At 37.1% G+C, this 25,338-nt stretch overlaps 1 protein-coding gene across 1 annotated transcript in view; it reads right to left on the bottom strand.

Annotated features, from left to right (window-relative positions):
* The window catches only part of UBE3A (ubiquitin protein ligase E3A), a 65,185-nt gene that overhangs the window by 5,364 nt on the left and 34,483 nt on the right, over positions 1 to 25,338 (bottom strand). Inside the window, exons 6-8 of the mRNA XM_015830387.1 lie at positions 12,073 to 12,383; positions 8,761 to 10,022; positions 507 to 651 (exon numbers count right to left, since the gene is read on the bottom strand). Of these exons, the coding sequence (XP_015685873.1) occupies positions 507 to 651; positions 8,761 to 10,022; positions 12,073 to 12,383 (1,718 nt within the window). The remainder of the gene's footprint in view (positions 1 to 506; positions 652 to 8,760; positions 10,023 to 12,072; positions 12,384 to 25,338) is intronic.

Below are 25,338 nucleotides of genomic sequence, written 5' to 3'. Positions count from 1 at the left end.
ATAAAAACTTAAAAGATATTTCAATAATTTGGGTATTGCATGAAACTATATCAATTTCATTTTTATTTGAGGTCCACAGATTTCACCCAATGTCATGAGTGAATGCTCTATTTATTTCATGGGTGTCAAACTCGGTGCGTCAGGTGACATGTCGGGACGTATCGCAACTTTTTTGCATTGTCGGAGCTGGGGTGGGCACGGCCTCCGTATGATGCAACTGGCTCACAGTTATTTGGTAGATTTTTTATCTCATTTCCCTGCCCCAAATCAGCTCAATGTAGCCTACAAGGAGATATTCATTCACTTTTTCCTCCAGAACAGCAAACCTATGAGGCTGGGCTGTGAGTGTGGCCCTCATCCAGCAAATTTCCATTATAGGAGATGGACTTGAGGCTGGTATCCCCAATCTTGGCACAATATTTTAATCCTTAAGTACAGAACATGCAGTGAAAAAATGGTGAGGAATGCAATTGATCATATACTAACCATGAAAATTATTTACTTACCAATATCGGGGTTGAAGATTTCTTCTACAACTAGTTGAAAAAATTCTTTGGAAACTCCTCCTTCATCAACCCCTTGTTCTCCTTCAAATTCTACATACAACTGCTTTTTCAAATCCGCTGGATTTTCCATTGCAATCATTTCTAACTATAAGATGAGAAATAAAATAATCTCTGAATAAGTGCATATCATTGGATATGAATTTAATTTTAAAATCATTGAATGACACAATGCCAAAGCTTCAAAAATGCGACTTCATTTTGGGGAATAGCTACAATGGGTATTTATAATATAAACATTTTTACTCGACTGGAAAGAAGAGGTTCATAATGAATTTACAAAAGAAAGAATACACAAGAAACCTATTTTTGGCTTACCTTGTCAAGAAGCATGGAATTAAATTAACTGGGTTGAAACTGAAGGATTAGAGGCATGGTAGAAATGCACCACACAGGTGACATTTCAGTGCAATTGGTGTGGTACAAGGACATATAAAATAGTAACCTGCTTTATAAACTGTTTATCAGGTAACTGCCAAAGAGTGAGAATCAAATTGTGGTGTCACTATTTGCAACTTTTCCTATTTTCACTTTGGAGTTAGCTTTCAAGAGTCTGCATCTTTTGTCAGCTGTGACTAACTTTCTTTAAAGAGAATCCTAGCATTACAGTCTTCAGTACTCTTCCACTTTTACACTGCCCCTCTCAAATTCTGGACATGTAGCACTTTTAAAACAAGTTCCATCATAAAAATAACCTGTAGGTGTGTCCTTTAACAATCTGGAGTGACAGTGGTGGTAATTGGCTTTAACAAGGAACTTAAGAAAAGATACAACATCACCATGGCTCATTAGAAGCCATGGCGGTTATTTAGGTATCTAGTAACTATTTAAAATGCAGTAGAACCAAAGATTAGCTGGTTTGGTAGCCTTTGAACGGAACTGTTTGTACCTGGTTATTGAAATCATTAAGGCAGAGGTCCCCAATCTTTTGGGCACCAGGGACAGGTTCCGTGGAGAAAGATTTTTCCACAGACTGGAGAATGCATGGTTTTGTGTGCTGCCTGCATCCCACGGATGGGACTTTGCTTGTTTGTGTGGACCGATTGCTGGCATGTTGCGGCCTGGTACCGGTCCATGGACCGGGGGTTGGGGACCTCTGCATTAAGGTTTTGCTAACATATAGGATAGATAGATAGATAGATAGATAGATAGATAGATAGATAGATAGATAGATAGATAGATAGATAGATAGATAGATAGATAGATAGTTAAGACAGACAGACAGAGACAGACATTCTGCCATAAAGTATAGAGCAGGGGTTCCAAATCCCAGGTCCATGGACTAGTACCGGTCCGGGGCATGCCAGCAACCGGTCCGCACAAACAAGCAAAGCCCCATCCGCGAGAAGCAGGCAGCACACAAAATCACGCACCCTCTGGTCCGCAGAAAAACCTCTTTCCACGTAACGAGTCCCTGTTGCCCCAAAGGTTGGGGACTGTCAGTGTGTAAGAATTTAGATAACCTTTATTGTCATTTTTTTTTACTGTGGGCACAACGGCATATATCAAAAATGAAATTTAGTTGCCCACTCTCAAAGTGAAACACATACATGACACACACCTAAACATAATATATACAACATATGTATAGACCCACACCCCTATATATACATAACAAATAAATATTAAATACTGTCCATCTTGAATATATAATGGAAGGAGGAAGCTTGAGAGTTCACAAGGTTAATGCCGTATGGAATGAAACTATGGCTGAATCTGGATGTTCTGCTACGGATACCACGAAGCCTCCTCCCAGAAGGTAACAAGGAAAACAGATTGTGAAGAGGATGTGTAGTGTCCCAGATAATCTTACTAATCTTACGGACCCTGCTCAAGCAACACTTCTGTGCTATGTCCTGGATGGGAGGGAGGGAATTGCCAATGATCTTCTCGGCCATTCTCACCACTCTCTGCACTGCCTTCCTGTCTGAAGCAATGATGCTTCCAAACCAGACTGTGATGCTGTATGACAGGATGCTCTCGATCATCCCCCTGTAGAAAGTGGTCAGGACAGGGGAAGGAAGATGTGCTTTTCTCATGCAACGCAGAAAATGCAAGCGCTGCTGTGCCTGCCTTTTCTGAAATCAATAATGATCTCTTTGTTTTTTGCGGTATTTAAAACTAGGCTGTTTTCCTTACATCAGTTCACTAACCCCTTAACCTCCTTGTGGTAAGCTTCCAGCTTGTCATCCTGAATAAGGCCCACTACTGTTGTATCATCTGCGAACTTCACAATATGATTGGTGGCAAACCTAACACAACAGTCATGGGTCAACAGGATGAACAGCAGTGGACTTAAGACGCAGCCCTGAGGAGAACCTGTGCTCAAGAAAATGGTATTAGAGGTATTTGTTCCAACTTGCACATATTGGGGCCTGTTGATAAGAAAATCAAGAATCCAGTTGCACAAAGGAGTGTTTAAGCCTAAACGGCCAGTCTGTCTACTAGATGCTGGGAAATGATTGTTAAATGCCGAACTGAAGTCGACAAACAACAAACGCACATGAGTATTTCTTTCCTCTAAGTGCTTCAAGCTCAGATGGAGAATGGAAGAAATAGCATCCTCCGTAGAGCGATTTGGTCGGTAGGCAAACTGAAGCAGGTCAAATGCTGGCGGGAGGCTAGACACAATAATGAACTGGAATAACCATAGCAATGAACCAGACAATGAGAACTGTTTTTGATTAAGACATAGTATTGGCTGTGTGAGGCATATGATCCAACCTAGGTCTGGGCATGTCTTAGTCTTCCCTGTGTCCTGATTTCCTGAGTTAGTTGTTGTTGTTCTCTACCACATTGCTGAGAACTGAATGAAACTCTGTAAACTCTAACAGGTTATGGGCCCAGATCCCAGCCAGCCCTTGCACATAGTTCAGACTGAAGAAAAAGACTGAGACTCAACACAGAGCTGTAATTAAGCTGAAGGACTGTCTGAGTTAAATAAGAAAGAAAAAGGCAGAGCCTCAGCTGAAGGCTTGCAGAATGGCTGATTTAAAGGAGAGCTCTCTGCCTTGTTTGGGACAAAAGAATTAACTTATTTGGGCTGCAAAAATGGAATGCTTTCTGAAGGCTAAGGAGCTCTGTGATATTATGATTAATCCACCCCAGGGGCAATTAGCAACTGCAGATCAACGGAGACATGATAAGGCACTGGCTTACATCATCTTGTGTAGAAGATGAACAATTCTTAAATGTAGCTGACTTAAAAACTGCAAAAGAGATTTGGCCAAAGTTGAGAAATGTCCATGTGAGTGCTTCAGCATGCAATACAGTGCAATTATCGAGGCAATTGTACAGAGCCCGGCTGCTGCCACATGAGAGCATAGAAGAGCATTTGTTCCACATGCAGAAACTGTTTGTTGAATTAGAACAGCGGGGAATGCAGATTCCTGAATCTCAGAAGGTGCTATTGGTACTAAATAGTCTTGATGAAACGAGGGACATCGTTTCAGCTGTTTTTGAATGCAGACCAGAACAGGAATTAAGTATGGAAGCACTTAAAGCCTGTTCGATTTCTGAAGAACATAAACACCATTTTAGAACAAGCCATGAGGAGAAATTCCTGAGGTGGGGGTCCAAGTAGCAGAGAGAGCAAAGCAGTAGACTAACTGTCTGCAGATATGGATTACATCTCAGCAGAGAATTACTAAGAGGAAAGAACAGGAGAAAAAGAAATGCTTCATCTGTGGGGCTGAAACTCATTTAAAGAAACATTGTTTTCAAGGAAGAACAACAGCAAATGGACAAGCTGCTGTTGCAAAAGTTAGCTATTGTAATAATAGCAGAGACAAATGGTTAATAGACAGTGGGGCTAGTCAAACAATTGTTAATAATTCTAAGTTGTTTTCCAGATTGGATTCAACTGGAGGAGATGCAATGGCCTTAGCAAATGGCCAGAAGGCAAAAGTCATGGGGAAAGGTAGTGTGCTGATTCCATGCCTGGAGGAAAGATTTAATAATGTATTATGTGTGCCTGAAATGGAGCATAATTTACTGAGTGTCTCCAGTCTTGACAAACAAGGGTTTGAGATCACATTTGTGGATGGGAAATGTCTCATAAAAAGAAATGGGAAAGTATGTGCACAGGGCATAAAACAGGATAATCTTTATGTGTTGCAGGCACAAAAGGTTCAATGTGCCCAAACATTTGGTAATGTGGCACAACATGATTCATGCATTCATCTCTTGCACAGAAAGCTTGGCCATACCAGCTTCAGAGTGTTGAGAGTTTGCAGAGGGTGTAAGGCATACTTAGACTATGCAGTATGTAAATCATCGAAATCCAAGGTATTCCCAGTGAGCAAGAAAAGCAACAAGGGTTCTAGAGCTGGTACATGCAGATTTGGTTGGCCCAGTGCAAGCCAGCTTGGGAGGAGCCAGGTATGCACTGGTCATTGTAGATGCTTTCAGCAGATTTGGCTTCTGTTATTTGCTAAAGAGCAAAACAGAGGTGCTGCAGAAGTTTAAGCAATGGGTGAGCTTCACAGAAAGAAGATATAGGCAACAGGTATGCCAGCTGCAAACTGACAGGGGTTCAGAATTCATGTCAGCAAGTTTTCAACAGTGGTTGGGGCAGCTAGGAATATGACATAGACGCACAAATTCATACACAGCAGCTGAGAATGGCGTGGCTGAAAGACAGAATGGAGTCTTGCAGACATGAAAGACTCACTGCTAGAGGATTCTGATCTGCGCAGGTCGTATTGGTGCGAAGCCATGTTGATTGCAAATTATTTGGTCAATAGGCTGTGGAGTTTCTCTACAAATGATACTCCATATGCTGTGCTATATGGGAGAAAGCCATCTCTGGCACATTTAAAGGTGTTTGGAAGCAATGCATGGGTGTATATTCCAAAGGCAATCAGAAGAAAAGGGCAACAAAAGGCTAGAAAGCTCAGATTTATGGGCTATGAGCCTGGCTCAAAGAGCTATCGCTTTAGCGATGGAAGCAGAAGGATAGTAATCTCCAGATCTGCCAGCTTTACAGAGCAGAATTGGGGCAGAATTGATGCAAATTCTGGAATGATCCACTTAGTGACGGTGACTCACTTAGTGACAGTGTCAGCATTCAGGGAGGAGAAGCTGATGATAAGAAAAAGAGTCAGAAGAAGATGGTGACTCTGATGTGAAGCAGGAAAGGGTTGACAGTCAAGAGCAGTCAATGCCATGCAGGTCAGAGCAATGGAAGAAGGGGATTCCACCTGACAGGTATTCTGCTAGGAAAGTAAAGGTGTGTAATGTGTGGTATGAGCCAAGAAACTATCAGGAAGTATTGGCACTACCCAAAGTGGAGCAAGTGAAGTGGAAATAGGCCATGGACAAAGAAATGAAATCCATGGATGAACATAAAGTGTTCACTTCTATGACTTTGGCACAAGGTTACAAAGCTGTAGGATGTGAATGGGTATACAAAAAGAGTTACCCAACAATGAAGTCCAATATAAGGCAAGATTAGTGGCACAGGGGTTTTCGCAGAAGAAAAATGTGCACTATTATGAGGTATTTGCACCAATGGTAAAAAGTGAAACTATAAGGTTGGCACTAGCGTTGGCAACGGCACATGGGCATAAAATTTGATATAACCACAGCATTCCTCAATGCAGAGTTGGAGGAAGAAATTTACATGGTTCAAGCACTAGGGTATGAAAGTAAAAAGCCTGGCACTGTGTATAAACTGAACAAGGCCATTTATGGGCTGAAGCAGTCAGCCAGAAACTGGAACATCTGTTTAGATGTGGCATTGAAGGGTCTTGGGTTCAAGAGTTGTAAGGTTGATGGTTGCATATATTCTGCAATGTTCCACGGTGGGGATTGCCAATTATTAGCATTTGTGGACGATCGTTGCTTCATTGCAAAGGATCTGGCACAAGTGAAGGAATTTGCTAATCAATTGGAGAAAAAAATTGAATTGAAAAGTCTGGGTGAAATACAAAACTATCTTGGTGTAGAGATACAAAAAACTGAGAAAGATGGCTATGTTCTCAGTCAAAGAAGGAAAATTGAACAGCTGTTGGAGAGATACAACATGAAGGATTGTAATTCTGCTCCAACACCTATAAGCATAGATTTTCACAACACTTTGGGCGAGGACAAAAGTGAAGCCTATGATCAGGAGATATATCAGTCAGCAATAGGGAGCCTGTTATATATCTGTCATAGTGGTCCAGACCAGACATAGCTTGTGTAGTAAGCATTTTAAATCGCTTTACTGCCGCACCAACGCACTTGCATTGGATGGGTGTGAAGAGAATTCTCAGGTATTTGAAGGGAACTGAATCTGGGTCTTCAAATACAGGTCTCTGAAGAATTAAAGTTAAAATGTTATGTTGACAGTGATTATGCCAATGATGTGCAAACCAGAAAGTCCAATTTTAGAGCTGTGGTATTATTTGGAGAGACTTTGATTGGATGGAAGTCCAGAAAACAAACAACTGTAGCTATTTCTATTGCAGAGGCAGAATATATTGCTTTGTCTGAACTTTGTTCAGAGGTAACCTGGTATGTACAGCTCTTAAAACATTTAAGTATAGAAGTTAAAGAAGCTGTAACAGTTTTTGAAGATAATGCTGCTTGCATTAAAATGGCAACAGGTGACAGAGTGAAAACAGAAGCAAGCATATGGACATTAAGTATTGTAATGTCAGAGAAGCCATCAAAAGTAAACTAATTCGCTTGCTTCATTGTTCTTCAGATGACAATCTGGCAGATGTAATGACCAAGCCATTGGGTGGAGTACACCATGGGAAGAGTATTAAATTATTTAGTTTTATGTCTATTCCAGTCATAAAAGGAGGAGTGTCAGTGTGTAAGAATTTATGAACCAGCCAATGAAAACCGTTTTTGATTAAGACACAGTATTGGCTGTGTGAGGCATGTGATCCAGCCTATGTCTGGGCGTGTCTTAGTCTTCCCTGTGTCCTGATCTCCTGAATTAGTTGTTGTTGTTCTCTACCACGTTGCCAAGAACTGAATGAAACTCTGTAAACTCTGCTCCAATATACAGAATAACATTCTTCCCCTCATTTCCTCATTCAGTGATTCCCACTGAGCTGAGGAACATTTCAAGGAAGTATGCTGCAAGAAACTTAATGAATTTCAGGATATACCCAATTAGTCTGAAGTATCTGGGCCCAATCATATATTAAAATATCAATAAGCAAATACTTCTTTTGTTTTGCATATTCTATTATTGGTGTCTTTCTCCTTTTCCATGAATGCACCATTTAAAAGGGATGTAATTTTTTCCCTGGGAAAAGGTATTCTCTTAAGAATCTTGATTTCATCATATTCTAATGACTAATGGCTAGATATGACTTGGATGTGGATCAACATAATACATGACAATAAACAATTTAGCCTAAATTAAGGTTAAGGTTAAACAAAAAATTGCTTAACACAGTGTCAGCACTTTATGTATTAACCTATTCAATCTACATTTTCAGAGAAGTAACAATATTACTAGATTGGAAAACAGAAAAATGTTTTTAAATAAATATATAAAAATTAATTAACAAATGAAAATAAGCTAAGTCAGAGTAACTGGCAAGATTCATGATTTAACAAAACTGCAGCAGTTGCTTAATATAAAAAAGGCAATAACTGAAACCCACCTGAAAAAAGGCAATAACTTCCTGAACTGAAAAATACATTTTCCAAAAAAATCTCTATATTAGAACAAAGAAGTGTTTTCTTTTTTCACTCTTGTATCATTGTCCGTGGATACATTAATATAATGGGGTTATTATGTTATAGCTATTATTGTATATATTCCAAACTTATCTTTAAAAAATATATGCAGTTCAATTATTTCATCCATGTAAAGTGAACTTCAAAATGCTTAAATTTTGTTTGTATAATTATATTTGGAATGAAAACTGAAACAAAATACTCTAGAAATGTTCATAACTAATTGCTTTGGCCTTGGTCAAAAAAAGCTACCATCATTTTTCGGTTAAATTTAAATACTGTTTTATACTTGAAGAAACCAAGCAGAATATGGAATGGTTTTCATTCTACTAGACCAAAACCTTTGTTCTTTAATCAAAAACTCTTATCTAGTATAATTTTTTATGGTACATATCGTTTTGAATATGTCCAGAAGACCCCAGAGAATATTAACAAAACATTAAGGCTCCTAATTATTATTATTTTAACAGCAATAGATGACCAACTGCTTTTTACATATTAAGCCACTTACCCGAACAAGCGCATCATCTATGATGTGATCACGTCTCACTTTGAGTCGCAAATATGGGTTTAACTGCTGGCCTTGAACTAAACTGTAAAGGACAGTTATACGACGTTCACTGTACATACGGATTCTGTTGTCATAATACAATCCCAGGTTCTTGGTAACCGCATTCAGTATAAAGGGGCATGTCATAAAGGAGAATTTATTTTCTGTTTCTACCTTGAAAAATGTATAATCTTTGTCCATTTCTAGAACATCATTCAGTGGTTCATTGATAAACTCTTCAAAGGGGATAAGTGGCTTTCGGCAATCTATAGTTTTTACACCAAGTTCAGTTTCCAGAGGGTCTACCCGAGGTCCTTTTTTATTTCTTCTTTCTTCACCCAACAGTTCCTGTAGGGTTAATTCACTAGATTCTGGGATAGGCTCTTCATCCTCCTCTTCATTGTGATCTGTATCTATATCTCCTCCTACTACATTTGCATAGTAAACCATTTTTAAGCACTTTGAAGCAGCAACAATAGCATCATCATCATTCACTAAGTTACGGCTATTGAATTCATTGCTTATGACTTTGTAAGTTATAAGCTGTTGAAAAGTTTCCATCATTCGTCGAATCTGGTCTGCACTGTACTTTGACCACAGTCTGACCAATTTTGCTTGAGCTGCAAGAGGTAGCTTACTCATTGCTTTGCAAAACAACGGTAGTGCCATTTCCAGATACTCAGGACTATGAAGATTACCATTTTCCATAACAATAATAAACAAGTTGAGATAGTTAGGATCTCGAGAGTACACATTATGATAAGTCAAGTCACATTCAACGTTGGGTGACAAGTACACAAGTGCATTTAAAAAGGCAGTTTCTATCTTTTCATTAGAAAGTAATCTATTGTAGACCCGTCTGATTGCATCGATATCTACAGATACTTCATCTGGGCCTAATTTTTGTAGGTTGTTATCCCCCTGTGCACTGTCACCCATTCTTGATGACGACGAGGATGATGATGACGGTGCAACTAAATCTTCCTCCATGGCAGAAGAACATGCAGCTTTTTCTTTTTCATCTTCATCTTTATCTTCATCTTTTCCTTGTAAAGACTTCAATTCTTCCTTGGTATGCTGCTTGGCCTTTCGAAAACTCTGCACCAAGGCCTCAGCACTAGAAAATACTCTCCCAATAACACGTATTAAAGGAGAATAGTCTTCTTTTTCTCTACATAGTTCAAGAATTTCATATACTTTTTCTTCTGTTAAAAAAGTCACATCTAGATAAAAACAAAAACAAAAATATTCTTGAAGTAAAGTTAAATACATTTACATAGAAGGCATTAAAAGAATTACTATTTACAACCTTCAGCAGTAATTAAGCTTCTGCAATCAGAACACACAACTTATTTTCCTGCTTACAGAAACTGTGTACCTTACTACCTGTTGCCACCAATACAGTTCTGCCTCTTAATATTATAAAGAAGAATGGAAAGCGGGCAAGAAGTGCAGAGAGGCCACAAAGGATACAGTTAGAATAAGCTATCTATCAAAAAACTAAATATATTCTGAATTCCCAGGGAAGAATGGTAGACTGAAGATGTCTCCATAAAAAACAGAGCTGGTGTTTGTAACTAAGAACAGGGAACTGATATCCTTCAACATTCTCTGAACGAAGAAAAAATGGAGATTGCCCAAGCTACATTCCCTACAGTTGCTTCTCACAAAAAAAGTACAAAGCAGCAGGCTTTATTAAGAGTTAACAGATGAGATGTAAAATACTGTCAATGTTATTATTTATGGTTCTGTTTGGACTTTTTGCTAACTAGATTGGAGAAGATATTATTTATTGGGTTTACCTATACTTAAGAGATGAGTTATGGAATGAAAAACTTTACATCTGTTAATTAGAAAGAGATGAAGAGATAATGAAATGATTTATATTTGTATTGAGAATATAAATTATTTTCCTTTCTGTTTATTTTCTTACATCTTTTTCTTTTTTTAGTTTGCATAATCTTTACTTAATTTTTTAAATAAAATTATTAAAAATTAATATATTCTCACGTATGTTCTAAGGCACACCTAGTAATTTGTGAATTTCTTTATTTCTCTGATTATGTAATCATATTGCAAATCAACAGAGATGAGTGTTATTCAACAAATATTATAGGAAAAGCAATATACCACTTAAGAAGTTAATTATGGAGCTTAAGGTCACCCTTGCCAAACTTTTAACAGTATTCTGGTCCTAAATTCTAAATGAAGGAATAAATCAGGAATAACCTGATATATACACATATTTTTTAAAATTATGCCAGAATGGAAGTTGAGGTTTTTTTGTTAACATAAAAAACATAATCAACATATCTAATAGTTAGTTTCCAGTTACAGGTAATCCTTGATTTATAATTATAATTGAGCCTGGAATTATGGTAATTAATTGTGGTGATTGTAGAGTGGGTCAGCATGTGACCTGACCCAACTTTAGAACTGCATCCTGGCTTTCTTCACGATCCTGGCTTTTTCACCCCAGTGTTGCAGTTCCCTCCTGCCCGCTGAACAGACTCCGCCCCATACAAGGTGAAATCAATCTGTCAGGCAGCACTTTTGCTCTCAAAGAAGCTGGGTAACAAACTCCATTTTTATTCAGCCTCGACAGCAAACACGCTACTTGCAAGGGAGATTCCACCCCATTTGGGGTGAAGTTTCTCCATTAGGCAGCATTTTTGCTCTCACCCAGCTACTTTGAGAGCAAAAATGCTGCCTGATGGAAAAACCCGAGTGTGTAAGAATGCTTTTCTCTCAAAGAGGCAGTAAAACCAATATTTGCTGGAGACTGGAGTTTGTTAGGCAGCCTTTTTGCACTTAAGGAGGCTGTCTGAAAAAGGTTTGTCCCAAAATCCAAGCAGAAATCCAATCTTGGATTACCAGACAAATCTTCTTCAGCAAGGCTCTAGGTGGCAGTGTGTTGTGACCTTCCCTCTTGTCTTTCTGGGGAAGCCACAGGAAAGATTACAAATGGTGATCACGATTGCAGGGCGCTTGGCGACCTGTCGTAAGTGCAAACACATTGCCAAGCATCCATATCATAATCATGTGACTGCAGCACTGCTGCAAAACCCACAGATTCGAATGGAGGTTGTGAGTTCCTTTGTTCAGTGCCATTGTAATGTCGAACGCTTGCTGAATGAATGATCATTGAGTGAGGACTATCTGTATTATGACATCTAGTCAGGATATTATGTTGCTCTGTTGTATGATACACGCAGACTATATGCAAAGTTGTATCCAATGTTGCATCCTTGCTGAACATCCTGTAATGCTTACCTTTAAAGTCATCTCTTGGACCTTGCATTTCCTTCTTGTTCATTTTTCTGTCAGTGCAGGCGTTGTTGTGGGCACCTTTGGAATTATTTTCTAGGTAAGCCGAGCTTGTTCCTTTCTTGGAGGGATGAGGATCACAGAGTTTTGCATTAATCTTATAAAGGTCGAGGGCTTTAATGGCTGCTGCATTGTTATCCATACGCAGAAAAGTTGGACAGGAAGCACAAAATTCATTCGTGCAGGCTTCATTTCCACAACCCTCAGTTAACTGATGGTAATAGCGTTCTATTAGATGCTTTGCAGCTGCTCGCTTCCTGTACCAAACATTCAAATAGTAAGCACAAGGATTAGTATGGCTTGCATATTATACAACCTCATTCAATTGGTCAGCAAAGCACAGATTAGTGTAGCTCTCAAGTAATCTTTTTCAATTTAAGAGATCTAGAATTATAAGATGCATCTATTAAATAAAATAAAAAGTAGTTTTATGTGTGAATTCTGTATAACTTGGTCTAATTTTTTTAAAAAATGTAAAGTATTTAAGAAAGCAATATTTCTTAGACAAAGTTTTGTTAAACATAAAGTTCAATTCATTTCAGTAACAAAAATCTAAGTAAGAAGTCCTTAAACTAAGGCTTAAGCACCATGACAGGAAAGTTAATTGTCTTTATTCTATACAATTTTAATTAAAACCATGTAGAAATGAAATGAAATTCCTTCTTTTGGGAATTAGTTCATAGTTTATTTCTGCAAGCTATTGAAAAGCGGATAGGTGGGTCAAAAATTCCATCCATCAATCAGTGCAAGTTAAGTCCAATCTCTAGCCAGAAAACAACATATATCCCTTGACCTACGACCACAATTTAGCCCAAAATTTATGTTGCTACGTGAGCCAGTTGCTAAGTGAATGTTGTCCCATTTTATGACCTTTCTTGCCACAGTTAAGCGAATCACTGCTGTTGTTAAGTTAGTAACATGGTTAAGTGAATCTGGCTTCCCCATTGACTTTGCTCGTCAGAAGGTCACAAAAGGGGATCATGTGACCCTGGGACCCTGCAACCATCATAAATATGAGTCCATTGCCAAGTGTCTGAGTTTTGATTACCTGACCATTAGGCTGCTGTAAGTGTGAAAAATTGTCATAAGTCACTTTTTCCAGTGGCATTGTAATTTTGAACAGTCACTAAATGAACTGTTGTAAGTTGAGGACTACCTGTATAAGTAACAGAAATTAATTTAAAAAGGTCATAGGCATAACCAATTGCTTTTCTGGAGTTATAATCAAGCTCAGGATGAAAATATGACATATTTTGTTCCATGTTGTTTCTCCAATGTTCCATTGCCCCATAATTGGTTTAAAAGAAATCTTCTAAGCCAGACCTGGACAATTTACCAGCTCCAGGGCATATCCAGTCCTTTGGCTGTCCCATTCTGGCTGACGTTAGATCAATTGGAAATTAAAAATCAAATACAAATAAGTGTATGCCATGCACCCAATACAACTGCATTGCTTTTACTTTGAAGGCAATGGCCATTTTTTTCCATTTATGTATGCGCATAAGTACATGCGTGCCTATACATCTTCATAGCCCTATTAGTTCAACCCTCCACAACAGTCCCAGTTTCTCATTTGACCCCTTCCGACTGATCTTAGTCATGTGACCCCTTAATATTAATTGCCCACCCCTGTTCTAAGCCATGGAAATCTGAAGAATGCATTTACCAATAAAACAACAATCAGAGGTTTAATTTCTGCTGTCTTTGGCTGAAACCTCTTGAAAAAAAAAGAGGTAAATGACAGTGTTTTAAGCACAGATTCTGTTAGTAAGAACCATCATTCTGAACTGCTGTTTTGTGGAGACTCAGGCATAAATTGGAGATCACAGATTGACTTGAAAATTTAGATTCATTGTTAACTATTACCTAGCAAGGCAATAGTTCTTCCACTTTATTATTTGTAATTATTACTCTCGGGCACTCATTAAAGTAATGTAGAATCCAGTCTGGGGTCAGATGGGGTAAACAGAATCTGAAGTAATCTAAAATTGCATGAAAGATAACTCTTAGTGATCATTTACAGTATATGTGCATTATAGATAACCTTGCTAGGATGCTGAGTTGTCATGTTAAATACAAGTACGTACCACACATTTATATTATAAAGAAGTCTCAAGCCAGTATGCATATTTTACTATTGTAATGGGCTATGCTAAAATAACTTGTTGCTGCTTCATTACTGTAATGGAATGTAGTAAAGAGGTGGATTCCAGAGAAGTAAGAGGCAACTCAGTACAAATATTGTGTATGTGAAAAAGAGGGTAAAGTCCCTAATAGTTCATGGAGTGTACGGTATTGTAAATGTGGACAGTAGAGTCTTGAGTCTGGCAGTATTTTGTCTATTGGTGTAAAAACAATAAAGAACTCAGCTTAGAAAAATCACACGTCATTTTTGGTTTGGGGCCTGACAAATTAGTAGACTCAAATTTGTGACTATTTGTGCTGGTCTGGATGCCAAAAAAATAAAAACAAAACCCAACCTACCCATCCCACTTAGCATTTGCTGTCACTACTTGCTATGGGGATATTAATTTTGCATAAACAAACATAGTCTTGGCCAAAATGTCTGTAGGTTGGATGGGAGTTAGCAGTCAGCAATTTACCATTCCATTTACTTTAGTGACCTAGGATGAACAATGAAGAATTTTGTTTTACATCCCCATTATTCTCCATGTCAGAACATTGGAAAGATTTTTAACACTTAAGATGTTAGAACACTTAAAAGGTTTCAGGATATCTCTTCTGTTCTAAGTTCAGAATAAAACTTAAAAAAAAGAAACCCTGTACAAATCTTGTCTAAGATACAAGAAATTAGATCCACAATTACATAAGAAAAAAAATATCTGCAAACTGCTGCTGGCAGAAAAGGGATCCCTTCTTTCCACAGCAACCCTTTTAGGCTTTCAAAAATCTGCTGGAACAACATGGAGGTAACTGGGGGCTGCAAGCAGAAAGGGGAACGAATTAAAATTGCTGTCTTTTTAGCAAAAGCAGCAACTAATTTGAATAACAGATTCTACTGAAATAAATTCATTTCCATGAGCAGATGGAACCTTCCATTTGCACAATACCTGGATTTAATCCATTATAAAGAGATGCATAGTATGTATGATAAAACCTAACATATTAGTATGGTTGTGATTTAAAATCTACTGATTCAGCTATGCATGACATATAAGCAGTATATTAATTTTATAATAATTTTCATTCTTATATTCGGCAAAGAACAAGAGAAATATTTTTTTTTTTAAAAGTTCAGCAGATTAAACATAGTAAGAATGAGCCATGGCTTAAGACCATGATTTTTGATAAAGCTTGTAATCATAATTTCACATAATTTATGGGTAATTAAATGGTTTTGGCTGAATTGTGACAAATAACTCAAGGTGGTAAGCATATATTCAACACACTTTCCTTCTCCTATTTTCCCCACAACTCTTGTGAGGCGGGTTGGGCTGAGGAGCCCTGGTGGTGCAGTGGTTAGAACACAGTATTGCAGGCTAGCTCTGCCCCAGTCTGGAGTTTGTTGCTGACAGGCTCAACATTGACTCAGGCTTCCATCCTTCCAAGGTTGGTAAAATGAGGACCCAGATTTTGGGGGGCAACATGCTGACTGTGTTAACCATTCAGACTGCTGTAAAGCATTATGGAGTGGTATATAAATCTAAGTGCTATTGCTATCTGCTGAGAGAATGAGTGACTGACCCAAAGTCACAGAATAGGCTTTCAGGGCTCGAATTCATGATCTCCCCATTTCTAGCCTAGTGCCTTAGCCACAAGATCAAATTAGCTGACAGTTAACAAATCTAATCCCAGTGAATTGACTTTATACCTTGTAAATGACCATCAAAACATGGTTTTGATACTATTTTGTAATTGTGGCTTCTTAAAATCTCTAAATTACTCACTTTGAATTTAATTTAAAATCAAAGTAGACAAGAAGCAGACTTATCCCTTTAAAAGCAATTACGCCCCAATCATATACAATATTAACTAAGGATTTTAAGAGTATAAGGAACGGTTGGGTACAAGGACTAATCCTCTCATGATATACCTGATCTCTTGGTATTCCCCCAAATACAATGATGCTGCCACTTTTTTCCAGGATAAGGATAAGACTGAAGCAGTAAGCTAGGGACAGTAGGAGTATGCAATCTGATGCTTCTTAGATGTTTCAGACTATGACTTCCTCTTTCAAGATCAGAATGAATAATAGTCAGAAATCATCTTAGTTTAGTCTGAAAACATCTGGTCTAGGACTTAGCATCACTCATCTGCTAATTTTTCTTTAAACTGGATTGCCCATGTTATTCCCAACTTTGAGATTCGGATGTGAAGACAACTGTGATATATCCAGATTTTTAGTACTGTATTTTACTTAAAATGACAGAGAGCTTAGTATGTAACAAGATTAGTATTGAGAGACTGAGATACAAGAATAATTAAAATGCTTTGTTTTGAATAGCTTTTTTACCTTAATCAAATAACTATGGAAGATTCTGGTGGGTTTCTCTTAGCTAGTACCTGTATGTTACTATCACAGTTTAATAGTATAATGCAGGAGAGAAAGTTTCAAATTTGCCTATAATTAGACAAATTTCTTAAATAAAACAAAAATACTATTTAGATCGATCCAATTCAACTTTCAAGAGGAAAAGAATTGCAAATCCCTTAAATAGGAGAGCTTCAAATATTTATAAAAAATAATTTCTCAAAATGCAAAAAATATTAATACTTTAAAATTAGTTCCTTTGACTAAAGAAATATTTCACAACAATGTCATGCAGAGCTTTATGTCAGCTTTATACGAGATTTTACATGTGAGGAGATATTAAAGAATATTAGATAATTTACAGCATGCCGTTAAGTTCATATGGTATATAAAAAAGGAGAATCATAAATCTTTAAGACTAGTAAGACCTTTCACAATTTTTGGTGAGATAGAGGCTGCCAATTTTTCCCCAAAAACAAAGAATTAAGTTGGATTTAGATCTGTTACAGCTCTTGGACAGATTTATTTATTTACATTACTTTTATGCTATCTGGTTCAATCATGACTCCTGACAGTTTACATAAAATATAAAAATATTGAAACAGCAGAATATAGAACCAAAACAAAAAAGGAAAACAAAATAACATAAGCAAGGAAATAATTTAAGTCACATAGAATTTGGTTAGCTTTGTTTGTTATTTTATATTCATTTTTTTCTATTATGGCTGTAACTCTAAGGGCAAACAGGTATCATTTTACAATAGTAGTATTACAGTTAAGTTTGTTTCCAGACTGAATTCAAAGGTGAAGCTGGAATTAGGAATTTATTCAGATAAAGAATTTGGACTATTTTTGCAAAAATCAAATCTGAGGTCTTCTGTTGTGGTTTTGCTAGGGGTAGTTTCTGTTATATATGAGATGGAACTCTTTTGTCTACTGTGGCTTTTTCTTTTGTCTACTGTGGCTTAGTCGCGCTTATGAAGTGTAAGTGTGTGTGTGTGTGTGTGTGTGTGCATGCGTGCGCACACCTTCAAGTCACTGACTCCTGGCAATTTCCTGGACCCTGCAGTGTTCTTAGAAAGATTTCAGAGTGGTCTGCCACCGTGTCCTTCCTAGGGCTTTGAGTAACTGGCCCACGGTCACGCAACTGGTTTTGTGCCTGGGGGTGGTGGTGTTAGGAACGAGAACTCGGTCTCCCATTTCGTAGCCCAGGATCTTAGCCACTACATTAAACTGACATTTGTATAGCATGATCATATTTGTAGACCACCTTCTTTGTTCACCTTCAGATACAATGGATAGATGATAGACAGACAGACAGACAGACAGACAGACAACAGATCAATGAACTTTATTTTTGGTGGCATTTAAGCAATATTTATTTCTTGGTTTCTGTTCTTGACTTCTAAACCTGGATTCGTTTCAATGATTTACTGAAATATGTTATTTTATGTTAGGATGTAAGGAGTACAGTGGGTCGCATGGGTAGGATGCTGGGTTGACAAGCAGCAAGCTCATGTTTGAGACCTGAGTGCTGCCATAGAGCTGGTGAGCTCCTGTCCTTTGCTCCAGCTCCTGCCAGGGACATGAAATAAGCCCCCAATTGAGTGTCCCCCTGGGCAATGGTGATGTTCTTTCAACCTAATTCTGACATGAGTGCGAAGCAATGTTAGGATGTACAAAACATTCTGTGTATGAGCCTTTCTATGCATAGAATAGCTGGTTTTAGGTGATTCATGCCCATAATGACATATGTTCCTGTAATGCCTGGTTCTTCTTAGAGAATGAAGCAGATACATTTTGTTCCGGATGAGGATTGGAATGATATTGCTTCAGAAAGAAATGCTATTGCTGGTGGTACAAGGCAGCAAATGGGGGAAAGACAAAGCCAAGGAATATCCTGTGCAGATATCAGCAATGGCAATGACAACAGGGAAAGCTGGAGAGCTCTAGGAAGAATCAGGAGGCAAGGGAGCTGGTGCACAGAACATGCAGAAGAGGAAAGGGCAGCTGTGGTTTGGGAAGCATATGCCCTACTTGTCCTGCAAAATCACTATCATCCCTTCATATTTTGTTTTGCTGAAACCTGGAACAATCAGTATATTTGGGGTTTCAATTCTGTCAAATCACAACCAATCCAGGTTTGAACCAAAGCTCATTTTTCATTTCATAGAGGGGCTCCTACATTTCAGCAATCTTGGAAATGCTTTACTGGATTTTAAATTCCTCTCAAAGTGGCATTCCTTAGCATCAACTCTAGGTCCAAGAATGCCTCTGGGTCCTGGGTCCCGAGAAAATAAAAATCATGGAGGGTGGTAGCTCTATTTGCAAGTGGGCTATCTAGGTAGGCCAGAAACAGAAACAAAAGGAACTTGGGATGGTAGACAGCAATCTAAAGACAGAAGATGAAAGCAACTTTACCAGCATGTGATAATAATCGTTAATATTCCAAATGGGTAAAATAGCACAAAAATATTGCCCAATTCTTTGTACTAGAACAATTAAAATATTTATTTTGTTTCAAGAGAAATTAATTTAGATACGATTATGAGACTGAAAATCAATTAAACTAACATAATTTGAATAACTAATGAAGTCATTCTTTCTGATCTGAATATCTGAAAGAAAAAAGCAATAAAGTAATTGACAATCTAGTGTGAAAACAAACATTTTTTATACAGTGAGGATTAATTTGGGGTTATGTTTTGCTTCTCATTCAAGAAGCTTCTTCAGTTCTGACTGAAGTCAGAAATGAAGTCAGAAATGAACTGAAGAAGCTTCTTGGATGAGAAACGAAACTTTTCAAGGAAAAAACCCAAGAACATCCATTTGCCTTTTGGAAAAGCCCCTTCAGGATATGAAGTGTCTTGTTAAGTCTATATTAAAAAATACTTCAGGGTTTTTTCCACTATAGTTTTTAACTATATTAAATTCTATTATTATGGCTGGTCACACAGTCAATCAGATGTTTAGACTGGATTTGGCAAGTTCTGTCCACCTATTGAGTCTTTCCCAAGAAGCTGGGATAGGTAGATATTGTTGTTTAAATAATATTAAAGATACCATCACAGGATATAAGCTCTTCCAAATAATGCTGCCTTTTGCAATTGACTGATGATGATTTTGTCAATGCCAATGGTATTCAAGTCATGTGCCAGATGTTTTGGAATTGCACCTAAGTTGCCCATTGGTATTATCTTTTCTTTCTTTTGCCACAGTTGTTCTACTTCTATTTGCAAATCTTCGTATTTTGTGATTTATTTTTGGTTCTTTCTCTTCTATTCTGCTGTCTCCGAATATTGCAATTTTTCCAGAATTTTTGTCTATTTTATTTAAAACAAAAATATATTTTCAAAAGGATATTATCTATAAATAAACAGATAACTACTAAGGTTATAGTTATTAATCATGATAACATTAGCAAAAAGGCTTTTTATGATATAGAAAGGGTATATATTTTTACATTTAATGATGAAATCTCCACTACATTACTGTTTAAAAATGCTAAAATGAAAAGAAAAATATATATATACACTCCTAAAAATATAGGTAAATTTCTAATTTCTGACTTCTCCCTTTCTTTATATTCCAACCAATTTGCAGTCCTATGGACATAAACTTTAGAAACCCCACTTTAAATGTATTTACATTGCAGCATAGTATATAATGCAGTGAGGCAGTTTGGTGTAATGATTAAGATTTCAGGCTAGAAACCAGGAGACCATGAGTTCTAGTCCAGCCTTAGGTACATAGCCAGCTGGGTGAGCCAGTCACATTCTCTCAGCCTTAGGAAGAAAGCAATGGCAAACCACTTCTGAAAAACCTAAGAAAATTGTCCAGGCAGTCTTCTGTTTCGTAACTGTGCAATTTTTGCTATTACTGCATATTCTCCAAGTATGATCCTAATCTAATGTTGGTACTATGCCTTTTTTCCAGCATTATGCCAAGTTTATCCTTGCAGCAGGGTGTATCTTAATAAATTGTGGCATTTTATTGATGTGTTCTGTAAACATACTTAATTAAATACATGTAATTTCATTTTGAATTTGATCCCTAAAATTCTCTACATAATGTTGTGTATATCTTTCCAAGCTTCTGGAGTTTTCTACATGTAACATCACTCAAGATAGAATATTCTTTCTGTTTTGTGGCATTTCATAACTATCTTAACTTTTGTCTCAGTATCAAAGCTACCAAGCATGGAAATCAACCTTTTCCAAACTGATGCCCTTCAGAAGCTTTGGAGGAGTTAATTTCCATGCTATTGTGGGCATGGGTTGGGATGGAATGAGCCCCTCCTGAAGAAGGCATGCTGAACTGATTTGCCTTCCACCCATTTGATAATTTAGCTATTCAGAACTGTGTCTGCAGTCCTGTTAAATGATAAGACTAATTAAGAAGAATATATAAAAAAAGAAACAAAGACAACAGAAGCAACACCCTCTCCTCGCTTCAGTAATGAGGAAGAAATAGGGAGGATGAAGATATTCAGACAGGAGTAAGGAGTAAAAGACATCTAGTGGCCGAGGGAAAAACTGGTGACAATTTAAGGAAGAAGAGGAAATTTAAAGAGAAACAAGATCTATTTCAGAGAGCTTGCTAATAATTGACATAAATTGAGGAAACTCAAAGAGTAATTTTGGATGCGGGAAACTTAATGAAACAGTTGTAGTGGAACTGTAGTGGAGAAGTTAATTTAAAGCGGTATTAAAAATGACAAGCATCCAAAATTTCACAAAAATTGGTACAGGAAAAAGGCAAGGAATCCAAACTTTAACAATGGAACCAAATCCAGCAGGGCAAAGATCTACGGAAGGACTTTTAAAGAGAGAGAGATCAAACTCATTTAAGGATCTACAACAGATGTTACAATACAGGAGGTTATGTTAAAGAACCATGAGGATTTGAAACGAGAGATAGGAGAAGTAAGGAATGACACGGGAGAAATGAAAGAAAAGATGAGATCAATGGATGATAAATTTGAATGCTTTCAGCAACAAATTCTAAAAAATGAACAAAAACTACAGGAGATGGAAGATAGAATGGGAAGGGAAGAAAGGAAAGTGGAAGAGATGGAAGAAAGACTAATTCAGGCTAATAGAGACCTCGAACAGACAATAATCCAATTAGAAAAAGACAAGGCTTCCCATTTTCTACGATTTCAGAATGTGTGGGAAGGAAAGAATGAAGATCTTCCGGAGATGATGGCGGAGCTATTGGCAGGAGCTCTAGGAAATAGGAAGGAAGAAATGTTTAAGGAAATGGATGAAATCTATAGAATTCACACAAACTATGCACGTAGACATAATTTACCTAGAAAAGTGCATATCAGATTTGCTAAAAAATCGACACGCGATGAGATTCTTCATAGGACTAGAGAAAATCCACTAGAGCTATGAGGAAGACAGCTTGTGGTGCTCAAACAAGTCCCGAAAAGGGTAAGAGACCTAAGGTGACCCTATCAAATGTTTACAGCAAAACTAACAAGGAAAAACGTACATTTTCGGTGGTTGACTCCGGAAGGGATTATGGTATTTTGGGGAGAAAGAAGGTTGAGATTGGACACGGTGGATAAAGTAGAAGAGTTTTACAGAACATTTTTTGATAGTGAGGCTGAATCAGAGGAAAGAGAAAGAAGAGAAGAAGGAGAACCAGGAGAACAGTCACCAAATAGGGGGGAATCCTGAATCAAGGAAAAAGAAAACGGGGAAAGAGCGAATGTGGACACTGGAAAAGACAATGATGGTGGACGCAAGGAGTACAAAGAAATTAGACAAACGAGGGCAACAAACCCTAAGTATAAGTAGAGGTTTTCAAGAGGCATTAGCAATTCTATCATTAAATGTTAATGGGTTAAATTCTCCAGGGAAAAGGAAAAATGTTTTTAGTAAATTGTATAAGACAAATGTGGATATAGTAGTGTTGCAAGAGATGCACATAAAACAGCAGCATCAATATTTGTTAAAATGTTCCAAGTTAGGAAAGATGTTTATATCTTCATCGCAACAGAAGAAAGGGGGAATTGTAATGTATGTAAAAGAGGGTATCTTGGCCAAACAGGTGTATAAAGATGAGGAGGGCAGAATATTGATAATAGAACTGTGGATGGGAAAAAACTGATGTTAGTTGGAATATACGCACCTAACGAGGGTCAAAAACTACTTTATAAGAAACTGTATAACATGATTAGAGACCTAGAATGTGATAATCTGTGTATAGTTGGGGATTTTAATGCGATTGTAGACAGAGAACTAGATTATAGAAATAACAGACAAAAGAAAGGGGTTAGAAGGATATTACCTAATTCATTTTTTGAGATGGTGGAAGAATTAAATATAAAGGATTGTTGGAGGAAAAGAAATGGAAGATAGGAAACAATATACTTACTATTCAGGTAGACATCAATCTTGGTCTCGAATTGATATGGTTTAGGCATCGACAGAGGTGAATTTGGGAACTGAGGAAGTTAATATTGACATAAATTCGTGGGCAGACCATAATCCCATTAAAATTAAATGGAAGGGGCAAAAAAAGATAAGGAGATGGACCCTAAAAAGAGCAATTTTGAACCAAAATGAATTTAAATTAAAGATGGATGATCAAATGAGTTTGTTTTTTCAAAGTAATAAGAAAGAAGATACGAAAAACCAGAATCTGTGGGACACGGCAAAAGCCTTTATGAGGGGTATTGCAATATCATATATGGCTAAAGACAACAAACAAAAAAGACAACGGTAAAAAAACTTAGAAGAGCTTAGTAAACTGGAAAGGGAGTTGCAGGAAGAACCCATAAAATGGGAACTGAAACATCAAATAGATATAATTAAACATAAACTAAATATTATTGAAAAGGAAAATATGGCACAACAAATTAAAACCATTAAACAAAATCTTTTTGAAAATGCAAATAAGCCAGGAAGATGGCTGGCTTATAGACTAAGGAAACGGAAAGAAAAGAACCAGATTAGCAAATTATATAATGAAGAAGGAGAGTTAATTTACCAAAAGGTAGCGTATGAGTTCTTTAAAAACCTGTATGAGGATAAGGAGAAGGTAGAAGAAGGCAAGATGGTGCAATATCTTCAAAAAACAGACCTGCCCAGAATCTCAGAGGAAGGTAAAAATTTATTAAATAATGAGATAACAGTAAGGGACATATCTGAGGCAATTAAAAAACAAAAAAGTAACAAAACACCAGGTCCAGCTGGTCTACCTTCAGAAATCTATAAAAATCATCAGGAAATATTAAGCCCACTGCTATTAGAGGTATACAATGATGTACTGAATAAAGCCAAGATACCTGAATCGTGGAAAGAAGCAACAATCACATTGATTCCCAAAGAAAATTCTGATTTGACTTATATTAAAAACTATAGACCGATATCCCTACTAAACTCGGATTATAAAATATTCATGACAATTATGGCAGATAGACTAAAGAAAATTTTAGAGAACTTCATTCATACTGACCAAAACGGCTTCCTTCCTGGACGGCATATAAGGAATAACATTAGGATTATTTTGGATACGATAGAATATTATGAAGCTCATAACGAAAAACAGATGGCGTTGATATTTATTGATGCACAAAAAGCATTCGACAACATCAAATGGGACTTTATATTAGAACAATTAAAATATATGGATTTTGGGGGAAAATTTATAAAGATGTTCCAAACAATTTATTCCAGACAGGAAGCTAGAGTGGTGATAAATGGGGAAATGACAAAGAACTTTTTAATTCAAAAAGGCACTAGACAAGGCTATCCGCTATCTCCACTGCTTTTTATTTTATCATTAGAGGTTTTACTTAGAACAATTCGAGAAGACAAACAAATTAAAGGTTTAAAAGTAAGAAAAGAAAGTTTTACGGTACAGGCATTTGCGGACGACCTTGTATTTATTATTGAAGAGCCTGTACAATCTGGTCTTAGGCTGATGGAAGTGCTGGAGGACTATGGAGAAGTAGTAGGCCTGAAAATAACTAAGGATAAAACAAAAATGATAGTTAAAAATATGACTGAAGAGCAAAAAAAAAAAGAATTGGAAGAAAGGATAAATATGCAGATTACGAAAAAAATAAGATATTTGGGAATCCAATTGACAGCGAGATGCATTACTCTGAAAGAAGACAATTATGATAAATTAATGGTGCAAATTAGGTCTGATTTGGGAAATTGGGGGAAACTACAGTTATCTTTAATGGGTAGGATAGCCACCATTAAAATGAATGTTCTTCTGAAAATGTTGTTTCTATTTCAATGCATACCAATTCGGCTTAAAAAGGATTTTTTTTACAAATTTGGATAGACTTATTTCAAAATTCGTATGGCAAGGGAAACGACCGAGAATCAGATAAAAACTATTACAAGATGCTAGAGAAAGAGGAGGATTTGGCCTACCAGACTGGACAAAGTATTATCAGGCAGCGGCGTTGGTCTGGCTAAGTGAGTGGATGCATCTCAAAAATACAAGATTATTAGCACTAGAAAGTCATGATCTACAGACAGGGTGGCATGCTACTTTGTGGGAAGAAAGACATTTAGTCCAGCAACACTTCCGGAAGCATTATATTAGGAGAGCACTATTGGATATTTGGAAAAAAATAAAAAGAAATAATTATAGGAAAATCCCCAACTGGGTGTCTACATTAGAAATGTATACACATCCAAATTTGATAAAACGTGCGGGTGCTGTCACCTATAAAGATATCTTGAATA

Source organism: Protobothrops mucrosquamatus, unplaced genomic scaffold (assembly GCF_001527695.2).
Source record: "Protobothrops mucrosquamatus isolate PMUCROS unplaced genomic scaffold, P.Mucros_1.0 scaffold_19, whole genome shotgun sequence".
Lineage (NCBI taxonomy): Eukaryota > Metazoa > Chordata > Lepidosauria > Squamata > Viperidae > Protobothrops > Protobothrops mucrosquamatus.
This window is presented reverse-complemented; position numbering and strand designations above follow the sequence as displayed.